This window comes from Hemiscyllium ocellatum, chromosome 9 (genome assembly GCF_020745735.1).
Source record: "Hemiscyllium ocellatum isolate sHemOce1 chromosome 9, sHemOce1.pat.X.cur, whole genome shotgun sequence".
NCBI classification, from domain to species: domain Eukaryota; kingdom Metazoa; phylum Chordata; class Chondrichthyes; order Orectolobiformes; family Hemiscylliidae; genus Hemiscyllium; species Hemiscyllium ocellatum.
In genome coordinates, this window is record NC_083409.1 from 95,194,613 (window position 1) to 95,212,181 (window position 17,569).

General features: G+C 40.0%; 1 protein-coding gene across 1 annotated transcript in view; it reads left to right on the top strand.

Moving 5' to 3' along the window:
• The first annotated feature begins 601 nt into the window (after positions 1-601).
• The window catches only part of LOC132819165 (rho GTPase-activating protein 29-like), a 123,301-nt gene continuing 106,333 nt past the window's right edge, over positions 602-17,569 (top strand). Inside the window, exons 1-2 of the mRNA XM_060830579.1 lie at positions 602-760; positions 3,186-3,530. Coding sequence (XP_060686562.1) covers positions 3,275-3,530 — 256 coding nt within the window. The 5' untranslated portion in view covers positions 602-760; positions 3,186-3,274. The remainder of the gene's footprint in view (positions 761-3,185; positions 3,531-17,569) is intronic.

Sequence of the window (17,569 nt, forward strand, 5' to 3'; positions counted from 1 at the left end):
TTTCGGTACAGAAAGTCAACACCGTAATTAATAGCATTAATATTAACATTTTGGGGTGAAATGTGAAGGTCCAGTCTCAATATTATTTGTTCCTGATGGAAATCAACGGCCAAATCTTGGATCGCGATTGCACCTCTAAGTAGTAAATGTAGAACTGAAGGGAGAAGGTGGGGGAGAAGAGAGAGAACAAGCTACTTAATTGCAGTGGATGAGATACTGTGTCTATGTTGAAGAGCAGTTTTTGTAAACGGTTGCAGCTTGACCGAATACCTCCGGTCAGACGTGAAAACATTCACGACGTTGCATTGAAAGGTCAAAATCAAAATGCGACTTTCGGCATGCCCCTGACCCTACCATTGCAACCTGATCCATAACCCTTCTGAGGTTTCACCTGTTGCTACAGATTCCAGAGGATGTGGGGGTGGGACAGGGGGTAAGGGGGTAGGGGGGAGGTGCAATCGGGGTAAAGGGCGGGGGAATCCGCGAGTGATGGGCGGGACATTGTAAACACCCAGCCAATCGGAGGCCAGACATTGCGGCCCACGTGGGTTTGGGGGCGGGCAGCGGCCAAGTGTGAAGGTAAACGGGTTGACGGATGGGCTTTTCACACCGAGCGCCGACAGAGGAGGAGCGTCCCGAGAGAAGCATCAAAAGTCTGCCTTTCAGTGTCGCCAGCCTTGGGCAGGCGAAGCGTTTTAAAAATCAAAACACAATGATCGTAAGGCGATTAAAGAAATCTGACGGTACCTTCGTAAGGCGGGTAAGTTCGCTCTGATTTCTCCTGACTGCTGGAGCCCTTCGATTGCGGGTTAAAAAAAAGAGAAACTGTTTACTTTTCATCGCCAGAAAAAAAACAGTAAAAAAGCGAGAGCCCGTTCCCCAACCACCCAAAAAAAAACACAAAATCGGCATTGATTTGAAATTAAGCCCGATTTGTCTCGAGTGGGGTAGGGAGCGCTCTCCGATGGTGCCTGTCTCCCCGTTTAAACGGTGACCGTTACTCGGGTCCCTGGGCTCGCGCTGCGATAAGTGGCGCGCGCACCCCTTCAGGTCAGGCTCGCGGCGGGCTTTTGATGCCTTCCACCACCCCTCCCCCAAACTTGAGGGGGTTCCCCCACCCAATCCCTCTTTCCCCTCCCCCCACCAACCCTGGCAAGGTCTCTTGCTATGGGCGGACAACCCCCACCCCCCCCGCCAATTGCAGGGTTCCCTCTTTTCGTCCCACTCAACCCCTGAATGCAAACCGGCTGCACGCTGCCCAGTGCTGTCTGTGTTCGTAGTCGCTGCTTTAAACAAGGCAGTTCTGCAACAACAACCCTTTGGGGAATTCTCTGATAGGGGAGGCGTAAATTGAAGGGAGGGGTCGGTGGGGTGAAAAGGGAGGGGGGGCGGGTGTAGTAACCCCTGAGGTTGGGCAAGAGAGCCTGGGTCTGGTGGGTGAGTGGGTGCGGAGTTGTTTAACCCAAAGGAATGCGAGACATTCAGTGCCAGATAAGAGCGCCGCACCTCGCAAGGGTTATCAGCAGTGGATCTGCTTCTTTATTTTTCAAATGAATTAGCTTTACAACCAACACGTCCTCATTGTTTTTTTTGAGTATAAGTGTAAGTACTGCATTGGAAAATCACAGTACTTTTTTTTCGAGTGTTTGTGAGCGTAGTTTTTCGACTTTTTTTTAGTGTCACTATCGAAGACGGACGATCGATCGATCGATCGATGTCGGTGAATCCGCGTTGATTTTTCTTTTATTATCCATCTGTACTATTCATTGCTAAATAGTATTCAAACTTGTAGTGAAATACCTGTAAAATAACTGGTTTGGGGGGGGGGAGGGAGGGCTGAAACCGAAACATCCTGCTGTTCTCAGTTGTAAACAGGAAAGTCTTACGACACAAGTTGTGGTATTGATGTTTTGAGTTATCAAATTAGAAAAATAAAAACGGCTAGAGATATGGTTTATTGGAGTATATGTTTGCCCCATTTGTGTCAATTAGTGCTACAATTTTAATGAGTATGTAATTCTATTGACCTTGACATCTCGCCTTCATGTATTGATGTTCCTATCCACTCTGGGCAATGCCTGAGTTGATTCATTGTAATGTGTTTTTTTATAATTAGTTATATAAAAACTGTTAATATGGTAATCTATCTGAATAACCCTACTTCCGTGACATTTTTGAAATATTTGAAATAGAGTACAAAACTACAATGCATTGTTTTCTTTATGGCATTTGAAGTGTCAGTCTGCTGCAAACCTATAATTGTAACTTGGAAGATACTCTCATGCGTTGCCGATTAATAATGTAGACAAATGGTCAAGCCTTGGTAACTTAAAAAATAATTGAACCATTGAGGAGAGGCGACTGCTTAGTGGTATAATCGCTAGATTATTAATCCATAGATCCAGGTAATGTTCTGATCACTTGGATTTGAATCCCACCAGGGCAGATTCTTGAGGTGTGGATGTTGTTGAAAGACTTAAATTTATATTTTTTGTTTCTTGTCACCCTAAGAAGGTAGTGCTGGGCTGCCTTAATCGACCACTGTCGCTGTGGTGATTACTGTTGCGTAGGAAGTTCTAGCAGAATTGAAGAGATGCTCATTGTCTTCTTAACATACAGATCGTTCTGCTATAATGCAAATTAACACGAATTTACAATAACACGATCAACACATTGGGACAAATAAAGATCTGGAAGTTAGAGTTTAATGGTGACCTCTCCAGTCTAATATCAACAACACGCTGGAGTAGTTAGCATTGAGGCACTTTCCACAAGTCCCATTTACAGACTGGAACAAAGTAATGCCTCAAATGTGACAATGAAAATACCGCATAATAGTTTTGTTCTCTATTCCATAACACTTCAAAAATGTCAATGAATTAAGGTTGCTCAGATACATTATCATATTAACAGCATTTATATTACAGTTTATAAAAATCCTCTACAATGAGCCAACCAGACCACAACCCAGAATGAATGGGAATGTCAGTACATAAAGGCAAGATGTCACAAGTAAACATTATGAATTGGTACCGGCTTAGTAAGACAAAGGGCCTGCTCCTCTGCTGTATTGTATTTATATTAATGTTGGAAGAATTTTTTAGTGTTCTATTAGAGAAAAACAACATTATTGAAGTTATCTTGCATATATTGACTGAAACTTTTGTATTCTAATTTTGTTGCAGGATTCATCATCCTAAACCATTTTGTAAATGGTCTTTTAGCACCAAATACAGATTGCCCTAAAGAATTTGTAAGCAGCGCAGCAGCTGGGATGTTGCGGCAGACCGTTGGAAGCAATAAACGTGGTTTTGCCCGTTTCTCCAGTTCAAATTTCTTTGCCTTGCCCAGCTCAGGAAACTTGAGTATGGGCCGAAGTACTAAAAGTGGTTCGGTCAGCAGCATCAGCTCAAACTCTGATTGTTATGACAGTCCAGTTGTGGATCCAGAATACATAATGCAGTTGGTGAATGATGTCAGGAAGTTTGCAGATGTACTAGAGCATTTAAAAGAAGCCTTTCATTCAGAAGGTGTGTCATTTACTTAATTCTTAACCCTTAGTTGGTCGCTTGAAATCAAAATAATGTCAGTGATAATTTTTTGCAGGTTTTGGTTCTGTCTAAAGGCTAAATAAAAGATGAGTGCCATTAAGTTTGTATTTCCTTGTACAGGGAATCCTTTTTTTTGGTTAAGTATCAACAGTTGGTGTTATTATACAATGTGCCTTCATCTTTCTCCTGAGTAATAATAGCCATTAACAGTAGATAAGTTGTTTAGGAATGTATAATAAACTTCGAAACAAACTTTTAACTGCCGTTCTTGAGGTGTGGATGTTGTTGAAAGACTTGAATTTATATTTTTGTTTCTTGTCACCCTAAGAAGGTAGTGCTGGGCTGCCTTAATCAACCACTGTCGCTGTGGGGCTTGCTGTTGCGTAGAAAGTTCAAGCAGAATTGAAGAGATGCGCATTGTCTTCTTAACATACAGGTCGTTCTGCTATAATGCAAATTAACACGAATTTGCAATAACACAATCGACAAATTGGGACACTGTTCCTAAAGCACAAAGTTTTAACGTGTGTATGGTTATAATGCGATTCTGGACCATTAGTTTGAATGGTGCTGCTATTATAATATTTTCTTAAGGTATTGCATGAGAACGGGATTACTGTGTTATAGCAGAACTGACTGTGTCACATCAGGATAATATGTGCCTTAAGAATGATAGATAGTAGTATTCTTGGATATCTTTGTACTTTAATTGAGTAAAGTGGAGGGATTTATGTTTCTTTTGTTTCTGAAGAAGCCTGGGAATTTCTTTATCAAACAATTTGGATAATAGATGGTAAAAGTAAATGTTGAGAACTCTCAAACATTATTGCAGGGCTATTCTGTGACTTTAAGAAGTTTACACTTGTTTCTTTAAGTGAGTTGTTGAGATCCCAATCACCCTGTCAATGAGAGTGACAGTTATATTGTATTTTTATGACCCTGTGTATGAATGCATACATGTCCTAGAACTGTGGGTGAAAAATAAGCTTACATTAGTTGAATTTTGGTGCAGAGATTTTAAGATTAATGTTAGTTCTCAAAAGTAAACCTGTTGCATCATCCCCAAATTTTGGATCCTCATTGTATTAGCTCAGCAAATTAAATTTTGCTGGCTGCTTGATTCTGTATAGATGCATAACTTCAAATTTCCTGATTGTGATGAGAAGTAAGAATTTACCTTGAATGGGTGACAGACTACGGATGAGGGAGCTTTCAGTACATTATTGAATTAAAGTAGATCTACAAAGCAATAACAAATAGTTGTTTTATTTACTGTTACTTAGCTATGTAACTTGCTCCTTGATACTAGAAAACTACACATTGGTACAAACAATTCTGTAATATAAAAAGAATAGGAATAATGAGATCTGAAACTGAAATGTAAGTTTGTCTTTTAACTTGTTGATCCTACTACATAAGGAAAAGGAGTTGACTGTGTGGCTCCTTTACTCTATTCTGCCATTCAATGGGATCTGATATTACAGAATCCTGTCTTTTCACCATAAGCCTTGATTCCCCTGCTGATGAATAATCTATCTATTGCAGCCTTAAGTATACACAATCATTCTGTCACCACAGCGCTCTCTGACAAGGTGCTCCAAGGACACCTGAGAGAAGAAATTCTTTCTCATGTCAAACTTTATTCTGATATTAACATCCTCCTCACATTTACCCGGTCAAACCCCTTAAGATTCTGATATGTTTCAATGAGATCACCTCTCGTTCTTCTCAATTCAAATGAGTAGAGTCTCGATCTGTTTAGCTTTCACTGATGAGATGATCGCTCCGTACAGACAGTCATCCCAATGAGCCCTCTCTCCACTGCCAAAAATGAAATATCTTTCCTAACTATGGGGACAAAAGCTGCTCACAGCACTCCAGATGTGGTCTCACCGGCATGTTGTATAATTGCAGTAAGACTCCCATACTTTTGTACTCCAACTTTGTGAAAATCATGTCCAACATTCCTTTAGCCATCCTGGTTACCTGCAGCATCTTGGTGCTAGCTTGCTGTATTTTATGCACACGTGTCCACAAGTCGCTTTGTGTTGCAGATTTCTACAGCTTTTCTTCATTCAAATAATACTCTGTTCTCTTATTCTCCCTTCTAAAATTAGCATCATAGAATCCCAACACCAGAAAGAAGCCATTTGGCCCAGTGAGTCTGCTCTCACTCAGACTCTCCCCATCCTTGTAACCTCGCATTTCCTGTAACTAATCCATTTAGCCTGTGCATCTCTGGACACCAAGGGACAATTTGGCAAGGCAAATCCATCCAACAGCATACCTTTGGGCTGCTGGCAGAAACCATAGCACCTGGCAGAAACCCACGCAAGTCAGTCACCCAAGGCTGGAGTCAAACCTGGGTGCCTGATGCTGTGAGGCAGCCGTGCTAACGACTGTGCCAATGTGGCGCCCCAACTTCACGTTTTCCTACAATACACTCCATTTGCCAACTTTTGCCCTCTTACTTAAAATATCAGTATCTCTCTGTAAGCCTCTCGCAACTTGCCATTCCACTTTATTTTTGTTTTCTGCAAATTTGATTACGATATATTTGCTTCCTTCCTCCAAGTCATTAACATACATGTAAACAGTACAGTCCTACCATTGACCCCTGTAGAACCCCACTGGTTACAGGTCGTCAACCTGAAGAAGAGCTTTTTATCCCCATTCACTGTTTGCTGTCCATTAGCCAATTCTCAGTCCTCATGTCTTCCAATTCTCTACCCACACCACTATATGTCCTCCAAAACCATGGTCTCTTGTCTTGTTGACCTGTTATGAGGTAGCTAGTAAAGTGTCTTCTGGAAATCAAAATCAGCCTAGCCAAATTCGTATTTCATTCTCCCTTTTAGTATAACATGCTCCCACCATTGTGAAGTAAATGAGGTTGCGTCACTGGTCCCCTTCTTCTACCAGGAAGAAGAACCATTATTTCTTCTGGTCACTGACAGATCACTTATCATTTAAAAGTCATTGTGAAGTAGCTATGTGTGTTCTTTATGTATTACTTACTGGAGACTCAATGGCCAAAATTATTGAAAGCAATGATTTGTACATTTGTTTTCTTTTTATTAATTCAATGCCACTTCGTTCTGACAGTAGAAAATTGCAACATAGCAATGTGTCACCCAAGCAATTCAGTAATATAATTACCTCATAATTTATCTTTGAAGGCCTCTTCGTCGCTTTCCATCTTTTCCTTGCTCCTCCAACTCAAGCTAGATATTGATTTGTGAAAGGAGATATTGCTTTTATGTTGAATCTACAAAGCCATATAGAACATAGAACAATACAGTGTAATACAGGCTCTTAGGCCCTCAATGTTGCGCCGACGTATGAAACCGATCTGAAGCCCATCTAACCTTCGCTATTCCATTACCATTCATGTATTTATCCAATGACCATTTAAATGCTCTTAAAGTTGGTGGATCGACTACTGTTGCAGGAGAGGCATTCCATGCTTTTATTCCTCTCTGAGGAAAAAACCTACCTCTGGCATTTGTCCCATATCTATCATCTCTCAATTTTAAAGCTATCTCCCCTTTGCCAGCAGTCACCATCTGAGGAATATATATATATCATCCATCCTAAGTTTACCTGATAAGGTGTTGGTGGGTTGTCAAGTGTTGATGTCTTTTATGGTGTTCCTGCCATTGTATTAAATGAGAAACCGTTGTAATTGGGACATCAGAACTGTGGTTTGTGGGGTTTTTTCTCCCTCTTACTAGCTTGCACATTGCCGGAAAATTTAATTTCACAATTTGCCATGGTGGAAGTTGAACTCATGATCTCTGGGTTATAATTCTGATATCGTAACCACTGGGTATATTGCCAGAAACCAGTACAGCTTTTCTTTTTCCAATCAGATACCTGTGAATTATAATCATAGAACTTTACATTACAGATTGAGGCCACTTCACCCATTTGATCCATGCCAACTCCAAAAAGAGCTACCTAGCTGACCCAGTTCTTCAGCCCTATCTCTGTAGCCCTCTGAATTAATCACTTGCAAACATGCAAGCAGACCTCTTTTGAGGTCTTATGAAATCCGCCTTCACCAGTCTCCCAGGCAGCGCATTCCAAATCCCTGTGAAAATAAGTTTCTCGTCATCTCGCTCCTAACTCTCTTGCTGACAGTTTTGAAATACCAACTGGTGGAAACAGGATATCTTTCTCTGCCATGTCAAATTTGTTTACAACTTTGAACATCTCAATAAAGTGACCTCTTAATCTTCTATGCTCTAAGGGGCATAAGCCCAATTTCTCTAGACTTTCCATGTATCTAAAATCCTCATTCCAGGTATCATTCTAGTAAATCACAGTTGCACTCTCCCCAAGGCTTTAACATCTTTCCTTAATAAAGTGACCAGAAAAGAACGCAATACTCAACATGTGGTCTGACCAATGATTTATAGAGGTATAGTATAAATTCCTTGCTTTAATACTCTATGCTTCTATTTGTAAACCCAAGGATCCTATAAACCTTAATTGTTGCAACTTGCCTAGCCACCTTCAGAGAATCATGCATGTGAATCTTGAGATTCCCCTGCTTCTGTACTCTCAAAAGTTCGTGATCAGTAAGTATCCAATTTGTAGAACATAGGAGCCCTGTATCAGTGACTAATTGAGGCGTACATTTGATGTTTCTAAGTTAAAATCAATTGACCTTGGGCCACAAAATAGTTAAATTAGCATACTGTTGTAGACAGAAATACTGTTTAAGTTACTGATGCTAATCTTGTTAACAATTGCTTCAGAAGCTCATCTAGATCTGAGCTTTGGATAATTGAAAATCCTGAGAAAACAAATTATCTTTGGTTGAGGGATTTAGGACAAGAAGACATAAATATGAATGTGAGGAATTCAATTTGTGGGGGGTGGGGTCTGCATTTGGAAATGGGAGTATGTTGTGCCAAAAATAAAAATATGCAGCTTTGGTAAATCAGTGACTGTGTTAAAATTAAAATTTTAGGTAGCTGCTTGAAGAAGGATAAAGATAAAATGAAGTAGTTTGAAAGCTTGACTTATATTTTGTGTTTTTATTACCTGCATTGCCTGAGTCTTGAACAACTTGTGATCTATAAGCAATTTAAATTGGAGGACTACAACTAAACTGAATTACCTTTATTTATAACTCGACTGATATCTATCTCATTTCTGATTTAATTGCTTTTTGCCTTTTATAGCTTTTGGAATTCTTTCTCCCTCTTTCTTTTCTCCCTCATCACTGGTATTCTCAATGTGGGATGGGTGAGCGTGAAACAAACAATGCTGAAGCAACTAATCAGGTCTGGCAGCATCTATGAAGAAAGAAACTGAGTTAACATTTCGAATCTGTTATGAATTTTCTTCAGAACTCGGACAATGAAACTGCTTTGTGTTAACATTAAACAAAATCAGAAAAATGGATACTGGAAATCAAAACCAGAAACTGCTGGAAAAACTCTACAGATCTGGCAGCATCTGTGGAGAGTAAGCGGAGTGAATATGTCGGGTTCAATGACTGAAGAACTTCTAAAGAAGGGTCATTGGACCCTAAATGTTAACTCTGTTTTTTGTCCACAAATATTGCCAGACCTGAGGTTTTGTAGCAATTTCTGTTTTAGAAACTGCTCTGTGCTGTGACTCAGCTTTCTGATTATTAATCTTGTGTACTTCTTCAGTTTCTTAGCGTGACAAAGTTTCATTGCATTGCAACCTGCTTTTTTTCCAATTGAGTAAAGCAGAGCAAAAGGATTGATGGGAATTACATAATGTGGTGATTAATGTTGGATATCGATCTACAAGGAGAAAGTGAGGACTGCAGATGATGGAGGTCAGAGCTGAAAATGTGTTGCTGGAAAAGCACAGCAGGTCAGGCAGCATCCAAGGAGCAGGAGAATCAACGTTTCGGGCATGAGCCCTTCTTCCTGAAGAAGGGCTCATGCCCGAAACATCAATTCTCCTGCTCCTTGGATGCTGCCTGACCTGATAGCCTTTTCCAGCAACACGTTTTCAGCTATTGATCTACAAGATTGGATTTAAAAACTGTCCTACTGCAATGGATCATTGATCTCAATTCAAGCATTATATTTCTTTGAATTACCTTGTTCTATTGCCTAGAAAAGTGTTTCATTGTGTCTAGAGCCTGCTACTTGCTTTGTGTCTGGTCTGTTAATTTTTGAAAAAGCCCTTTTTTTATTGACATGGGCATCACAAGAGCTTTCCAACATTTGATTGCGAAGTGTCTTTCTGAATTATCAGATATGGCTAATGGATTGTTTCTCAGAATTAAATCATGAACAACTTCACATATTGTATAGTTTTGCTTTGCACATTGACCAATTCATTTTTTTTGTGTGGAAAACAACTTCTGGAGTATGAGTAACAGGCTCCTAGGCATGGGTTTCCTGCTGTACGAAAGAATTTGGTTTTGGAACACTGAGAGGAGTCTAATTTTATTAGGGTTACTGGGATTTCTTTCACCGTTTGAAAAAGAGAATGTAATGCCACCTACATTCAGTGAGTGATAAATCCAAGAAAAGTGCAGGGACCAGTACTAAGTTCTGTATTTGGCCTTTGGTTTTTCAAAGGTTTTTAAATCTGTCAGCCATGAGGTATTGTAGAATATTCTCCTCAAATCCAACTGCATGCAGAAATTTGTCACCATTCTACCTGCTTCATGATGGCATGCAAACCGCCTCAAGAGACCAAGCTACAAGTCATTGGATCCTCATGGACCAATTATGAGAGCAGACTGGGGTCAGATAGGGCTGTTTCATTGCACAAATTCTCTTCTCTATCTTTCTTGCCACAACTTTCTTCTCATCTCCATGAAGCCCCTTGCCGGAGTAACGCTAACCTTTGGATAAGGGAAACTGTTCAACCCAAAGATCACCCGAACTTATCATTGAGCTGCAGTATGCAGACGTCACCTGCACATTCACAGCCTCAAGAGGCCAAGATACAAACTACCATAGCTTTCACGTAGATGTATGGGAGAATGGGCCTCACACTAAACATTTGGAAAACAAAGATTCTCTACCAACCTGCTCCTACCACTCAAAACTGACCCCTAACCAAAGCCCTGGATAATGTGGATCTTTTCCCCATACCTTGGGAATCGTCTCTCACTATGAGCCGACATTGATGATGAAATCCAACATTAATTCCAATATACCAGGGCAGCCGTCGGATGCCTGAAGAGCAGAGTGTACAAAATATGAGACCTCAAACCCAGCATCGAGATCTGTGTACAGAGCAGCCATGGTCCTCACTCTCCTGTATGCATCAGAAATATGGACATCTGTAGCAAATACCTCAACCCGTGGAAGATTATGCCCAACACTGTCTTTGTAAAATCTTGCAAATCCACTGGCAGGGTGTACCAACCTGAGCATTCTCTCCCATGCCACTCTTCCTCATATAGAGACACTTGTTCCACACCACCAGTTGCGATAAGCAGGCCTGTTGTCCAAATGCCAAATACAGAACTCCCAAAACAACTGCAGTCCAAGCTCCACATGGTTAGCAATCACTAGGAAGGCGGAGGAAATGGTATAAGAACACTCTGAAAGCCTTCCTAAATATATGCAACATCCCCTTTGTCACACAAGAATCTCTTGTCCTGGAATGCACAAACTAGAGAAGAAACACCTGTGAAGTTGCCAACCACTTTGAAATTTATAGGGTGGAGCATATAGAGGCCGAGCACAATCCAGAAGGTCCCACACACCCGCCTTATCAAACATAATCTGCCCCACCTGTAGCAGACTGTTTGTTTGTTTGGCTCCAGATTAGACAACGTAGCCACCTCAAAACCCAACCATAAGTGGAAGCAAGTTATCTGCAACCTTGAGGACTGCCAAAGAAGAAATGTGCTACCCAGTATGCACACAACAAACCCCCTCACAAAGAGCAATGTGGTAATGATCAGTTAGTTTGTATTTTGACTTTGATTGTGAGATAAATAGTGGCCAGGATATCAGCAATTAGTGTTCTTTCTCTTTGATATAATACCATGCAATCTGTTGTAGTGTCTAAGCTGACAGATGAGTTGATGTGTCATCTGAAAGATGGCACGTCAGACAGTGCTTCCGTTGTTCAGTACTGGGGTGTTAACTATGATCTTTCAGTTATAAAGTCATAGTTGTAGAGATGTACAGCATGGAAACAGACCTGAGTTGAGAATGAGTTGCTGCAGGTCAGGCAGCATCCGAGGAGCAGGAGAATCAACGTTTTGGGCCAGAACCCCTGATCACGAATCCTGATATGTATTCTTCAAAATTAACATTATTTTGCAACGTCTAACTACCATGTACTAACTAAAAAAAAGAAAAAAACGTTAATTCTAAAGTTAACTAACCTTTTAATGACTTTGTGACTGCTTTTTGTAGGAAAGCATTTGAATGAAGGTCTGCAGTTTTAGCTGATCCTCTAGATGGGTATCTGTCATTTGTGACCTTAAAGGCATCTTGATTTTGGTTAAGTAGAAGAATGTAGATTCGCAGTAATAAGTGGTTGAAAAGCAAGAAAGCATTTTTCGTGCATGTTTCAAAATTTGGATTCATTCAAAAGGCCACACACAATGGCATAGAAGGCCTCAGGTTCCCCACCCCTGCTCTAAACCCTTCCTATTCGCATACACATCCAGATGCCTTTTTAAATGTTGTAATGATACCAGCCTTCACCACTTTTTTCCTCTAGCAGCTCATTCCACACATACACCATCCAATGTGTGAAAAAGTTGCCCTTTTCAATCATTCTCCTTTCAGTCTAAACCTATGCCATTTGTTCTGGACTCTTCCTACCCCAGGGAAAAGACCTTGTCTATTAACTCTACCCATGCTCCTCATAATTTTATAAATCTCTAAGATCATCCCTCAGCCTGCGATGCTCCAGGGAAATGGCCCCAGCCTATTCAGCCACTCCCTATAGCTCAAACCCTCCAACCTTGGCAGCATTCTTGCAAATCTTTTCTGAACCCTTTCAAGTTTTACAACATCCTTCATATAGGAATGAGACCAGAATTGCATAATATATTCCAAAAGTGGCCTAACCAATGTCTTGTATAGCTGCAACATTTTCTCCTAACTCCTATACTGAATGCATTGAACAGTAAAGGGAAGCATACCAAATGCCTTCTCTATCCTGTCTACCTGTAACTCTCCTTTCAAGGAACTATAAACCTGCACTCCAAGGTCTCTTTGATCAGCAACATATCCCAGGATCTTGCCATTAAATGGGTAAGTCCTATGCTGACTTGTTTTCCAAAATGCAGCACCTCACATTTAGTTAAATTAAACTCCACTTGCCAGTCTTCGGTCCATTGGCCTATCTGGTCAAGATCACATTGTACTCTGAGGTAGCCTTCTTTGCTGTCCACTACACCTCCAATTTTGGTGTCATCTGCAAACTTACTAACTATATCTCCTATGGTTACATCGAAAAACTCTATTTCTCTAGTCATCCAGCATTGCCTACACCTAACAGGAATATATGTGTCTCGATTCTCATTATCTCATTTCTGAAGATTTCCCATTTTCTAGCTATCCCTTTACCTGTGAACATCTGCCCTCAATCAACGTTTGAAAGTTCTTGCCTAATTGTAGAACTTGAGCCTGGAAACTTGCAATTCAGAGCAAGAATGCTGCCATTTGAGCCTTGACTGACACAAAAGTATCATTTCCTGACCGTTGCAACATATCCTCAGAAATGCAAAAGATGTGCAGCACCTTCTCAAATAGTGGTACCTACCTTAATGCATTTGTGTTAATAGTTTTTGCTTTCCCATGCTGGTACTTGTAAAAGCAACAAGGTAGAAATTCATAATGCAAAGGCTGAGCTGTTGATGTCAGTTTTCCTCTTTTGACAGGGGTCTCAGTACATGAAGTTCAATGTTTAGTATGCATTTAGTATTTGCTGACAGCTTGGCAGAATCAGAAGCTGTTATTCTGGGACTAGGTAGATCTGGGTTCTGATCTTAGAGGCTTTGATCGTTTTTTTTGCTGCATTAGAGTTTTGATGAATTGGTCTTGGCTTTGCATGGTGCAGTTTATCAATCTCGCCTACCAAAGGCGGCAACTTCCTTTTACATTTGGTGTGCTTTTATTTAATTCAGTTTGGAAATGTCATACTGCCTCTTCTAGTTGTATCACTGGTGCAAATATATTTAGATGAGCTTGCACATATTACTTGCTCAGTGTACTAGGTGATGAATTAGTTTCTCTGGTGTCCACCTCAATTATTATGCCAAGAAGCAATATACTGTTTCTGTTTATAACCATCTTAATTCAATCCATTCAAAACAAATCTGTAAAAGGGTTAGCTTATGTTGGCTCTTTGAATGTGTTATCCAGTCAGACAAATGCTCACTTGCTGTTGTACCTTTGAAAATCTTCACTTTTCAAGTCAAATCTAGTTCTCTGTAAATGTTACTACTTGATCAGTTTTCACCATTTGAAGGCAGAGCATTCAAGATCACCTTATTTGCTTTATCTCTGGTCCTTTAGCTGATTATTTGAAATGTATTGTAATTTCTGAAGCTGTAGCTGGTGGAAAGAGTTTCTCCGGATGTAGGCTGTCAAAACCATGCATTAATTTGTGTGCATTAATTAATTTGCCCCTAAAAGTTATCTGTTGAAAGATGGACAGTGCAAGCTTCAGAAAATAACGTATGTTTATCCTTTGTAATATTCTGCTACATTTCATCTTGATTTTCCAATGCCTTGACTTCCTCCTCAAAGCATGGCACTCTAACTTGGGCACGCTTTCTTGGATTAACCACTAGATAAGGCTCATGAAAATTTCCTTTTGCTTGGATACCTGTATGCATGTTAAATCAAGGATCCCGTGTAGTAACAGATTTATCCATGTCCTGGTCACATTCAAAGAAGTTTTTTGCAAATTCCAGCATTCTCTCTGCATAATCCCTTTGAAATTGTATTTCCTTTCAAAATGCATCACTCTTCGATATTTGCGTTGAATTTAGTCTAGTGTGTCTACCCAATTCACCAAGTTGGCCATGTCTTCATTACTTATTATAAATGTTATACTTTGAAATTATGCCTCCTTTAGCACATACCTCGACTCTTTTCCCACTGTGACCCGAGTTTGAGTTGTTGCAACTCCTCGATGTCTCTGGAGCTTGTGACCCCAGAATTTTAACTGTTAGCCCTCCTTGGTGTGCTGACTCGCACTTAGGGAATCCTAACCTTTAAGTCATCCAACTTATTAATATACCACTAACAGAGCACCAAGCATAATTCTGGGCTGTGGGAAATGCTTTCTTCCAGAATTAGATGCACCTATTCACCTGTTATTGTCTAGTTCCTCTTAGCCAACTTTATATCAGCACTACCACTGCACCTTTTAATCCAATGATCTTTAATTTTGCATACAAGTCTATTAAGTCATATCTAAAACATCAATTGCATCATCCTCATTTTTTTTATTGAATTCAATTTAAGGTTTTCTTCATGTCTGTGAAATGTGCAATCATCGTTTGTGAACTCAAAAGCCATTACATTTAAATTGTACCTTTTTCTTGTTTTTTAACATGACTTGAAAGTTTTTCTTTGAAATGCAGCAACTGTTCTGAAAGTAAACAAATATATTTTTATATCCGATATATAATCAGGTTTGAATGTTTTGCCTTTGCTGCTCACTTCCAACTGACTTCAGTGTAGAAAGTTGAATTAAGTTGTGGTGGGGGAGCTCTCCACTTTGTACATAAGGGAAGTGTGATGACTTAGAGTCATAAAATCATAGAGGTGCACCCCATGGAAACAGAGCCTCCAGTCCAATTCTTCTGTGCTGAATGAATTTAGAACTAGATATCCTAAATAAATGTAGTCCCATTTGCTCGCATTTGGGCTATATCTCTCCAAATCCTTCCTATTCATATATCCATCCAGATGCCTTCTCAATGTTGTAATTGTACAAAATTCCACTACTTCCTATGGCAATTCATTCCATACACGTACCACCCTCTGCGTGAAAAAGTTGCCATTTCGGTCCTTTTTAAATCGTTCCTTAAACTTAAGGTGAAACGTTAAACTTACACCCTCTAATTTTGGACTACCCTACCCTGGGGAAAAGATGTTGACTCTTCACCTTATCCATGCCCCTCATGATTTTATAAACCTCAATGGCGTTACGTCTCAGCCTCCTACATTCCAGAGAAAATAGCTCTAGCCTATTCAGCCTCTCCCTATAGCTCAAACCCTTCAACCCTGGCAACATCCTTGTGAATCTCTTCTGAACCCTTTCAAGTTTCATAACATATTTCCTACAGCAGAGAGACCAGAATTGCAACCAGCATTCCAAAAGTTGCCTAATCAATATCCTATACAGCCACAACTTGACCTTCCAACTCCTATACTCAATGTACTGGTCAATCAAAGCAAGCATGACTACCCTGACTATCTGCAACTCCACTTTCAAGGAATATGAACCTGCATTCCAAAGTCCCTTTGTTTGGTCACTCTCCCCAGCACCTTACCATTAAGTGTATAAGTTCTACTCTGATTTTGTGGAAATGTTTTTGGAGATGTTTCTAAGTTTTGTATACTCCTTAAATCCTGTATCATTTAATCTCGCAAACTGCAGCCTTCTTAAAGCTTCTATGAGTTTACTTTTTGAAAAAGCATTTAGGAATTCATTTTAAAGGCCTAATACATGCATAAGCATTTGCCATTTCCAGGAAAGATTTACAAAGTCATAATTTATTGAATAGATGCTACTAGAATGGGCGGCACTGTGGCACAGTGGTTAGCACTGCTGCCTCACAGTGCCTGAGACCCGGGTTCAATTCCCGACTCAGGCGATCGACTGTGTGGAGTTTGCACGTTCTCCCTGTGTCTGCGTGGGTTTCCTCCGAGTGCTCCGGTTTCCTCCCACAGTCCAAAGATGTGCGGGTCAGGTGAATTGGCCATGCTAAATTGCCCGTAGTGTTAGGTAAGGGGTAAATGTAGGGGTATGGGTGGGTTGCGCTTCGGCGGGTCGGTGTGGACTTGTTGGGCCGAAGGGCCTGTTTCCACACTGTAAGTAATCTAATCTTAAAAAAAAGAATGAGAACCATTAACAAAATACTTAAGCAATAGCGTGCAACATGGGATATCCAATGTGTGGCAGTGAACCATGTCAATTAATCTCAGACAATCTGCTCAAAAACACTTTTGAAATAAGCATGATTGAAATGTCTCTTTTTGTAAGATTTTGATTATCAGTATTCCTGCCTGTATGTCAGGTGCTGCAATGATCAGTGCTTGGGTCCTAGCTGTTCACAATCATATCAGTTGTGATGTTACCCAATTTTCAGATAAAAATCTGTAAGAAATAGGAATTATGTCGTTAATGCAAGGAGATTTCAAGGAATTTTACACAAAATTGACAAGAGTGTAATAGATTAACTATAATAAAGATACAGACATGATTATTGGGTAGGAGGAGCAAAGATGTAGAATTTTTTTAAATTGGTGAACAATTGGAAAGTGGTGGTGTCCAAAGGGACCCAGGTGTCTTCATTTGTAAAGCACTGGAAGATAGCAAGCAATTCAGAAAGGAAATGATATAAGATTAGGTGGGGTGGGAAGAAGTTTGTGAGAAACGGAGACTACCTGTCTGCTGTAATTTCTATATTTTTAATTTTTAGGAAGTGTTTCAAGGATTGCAACCATATATGGTCTAAACGTTTAGAGATAGAGTGCATAGTTTTCTAGCAAAGAAAGATCATACCCTGATGGAGTAGTTTTTGATGCTTTCACTGCACTACATTATCTCAAGTCGTAGTCACAGTGGTAGAATTTAGTATGGATTGAGCTTCATCTCATGTTGACGATTAATAGAACAGTTAATTCCAGACTCAAAATTAACTTTTAAACTTTTGTTTCACTTCAAAGATCCAACTCAAATGTTAAGCAGTTAAACAGTATTTCTATACTGTAATTCAAATAAATTAAGTGGTCTTCAAACTGAATAAATTTGTACTTGGAATTTCCATTGCTGAATATATATTCAAATTTATATTTGCA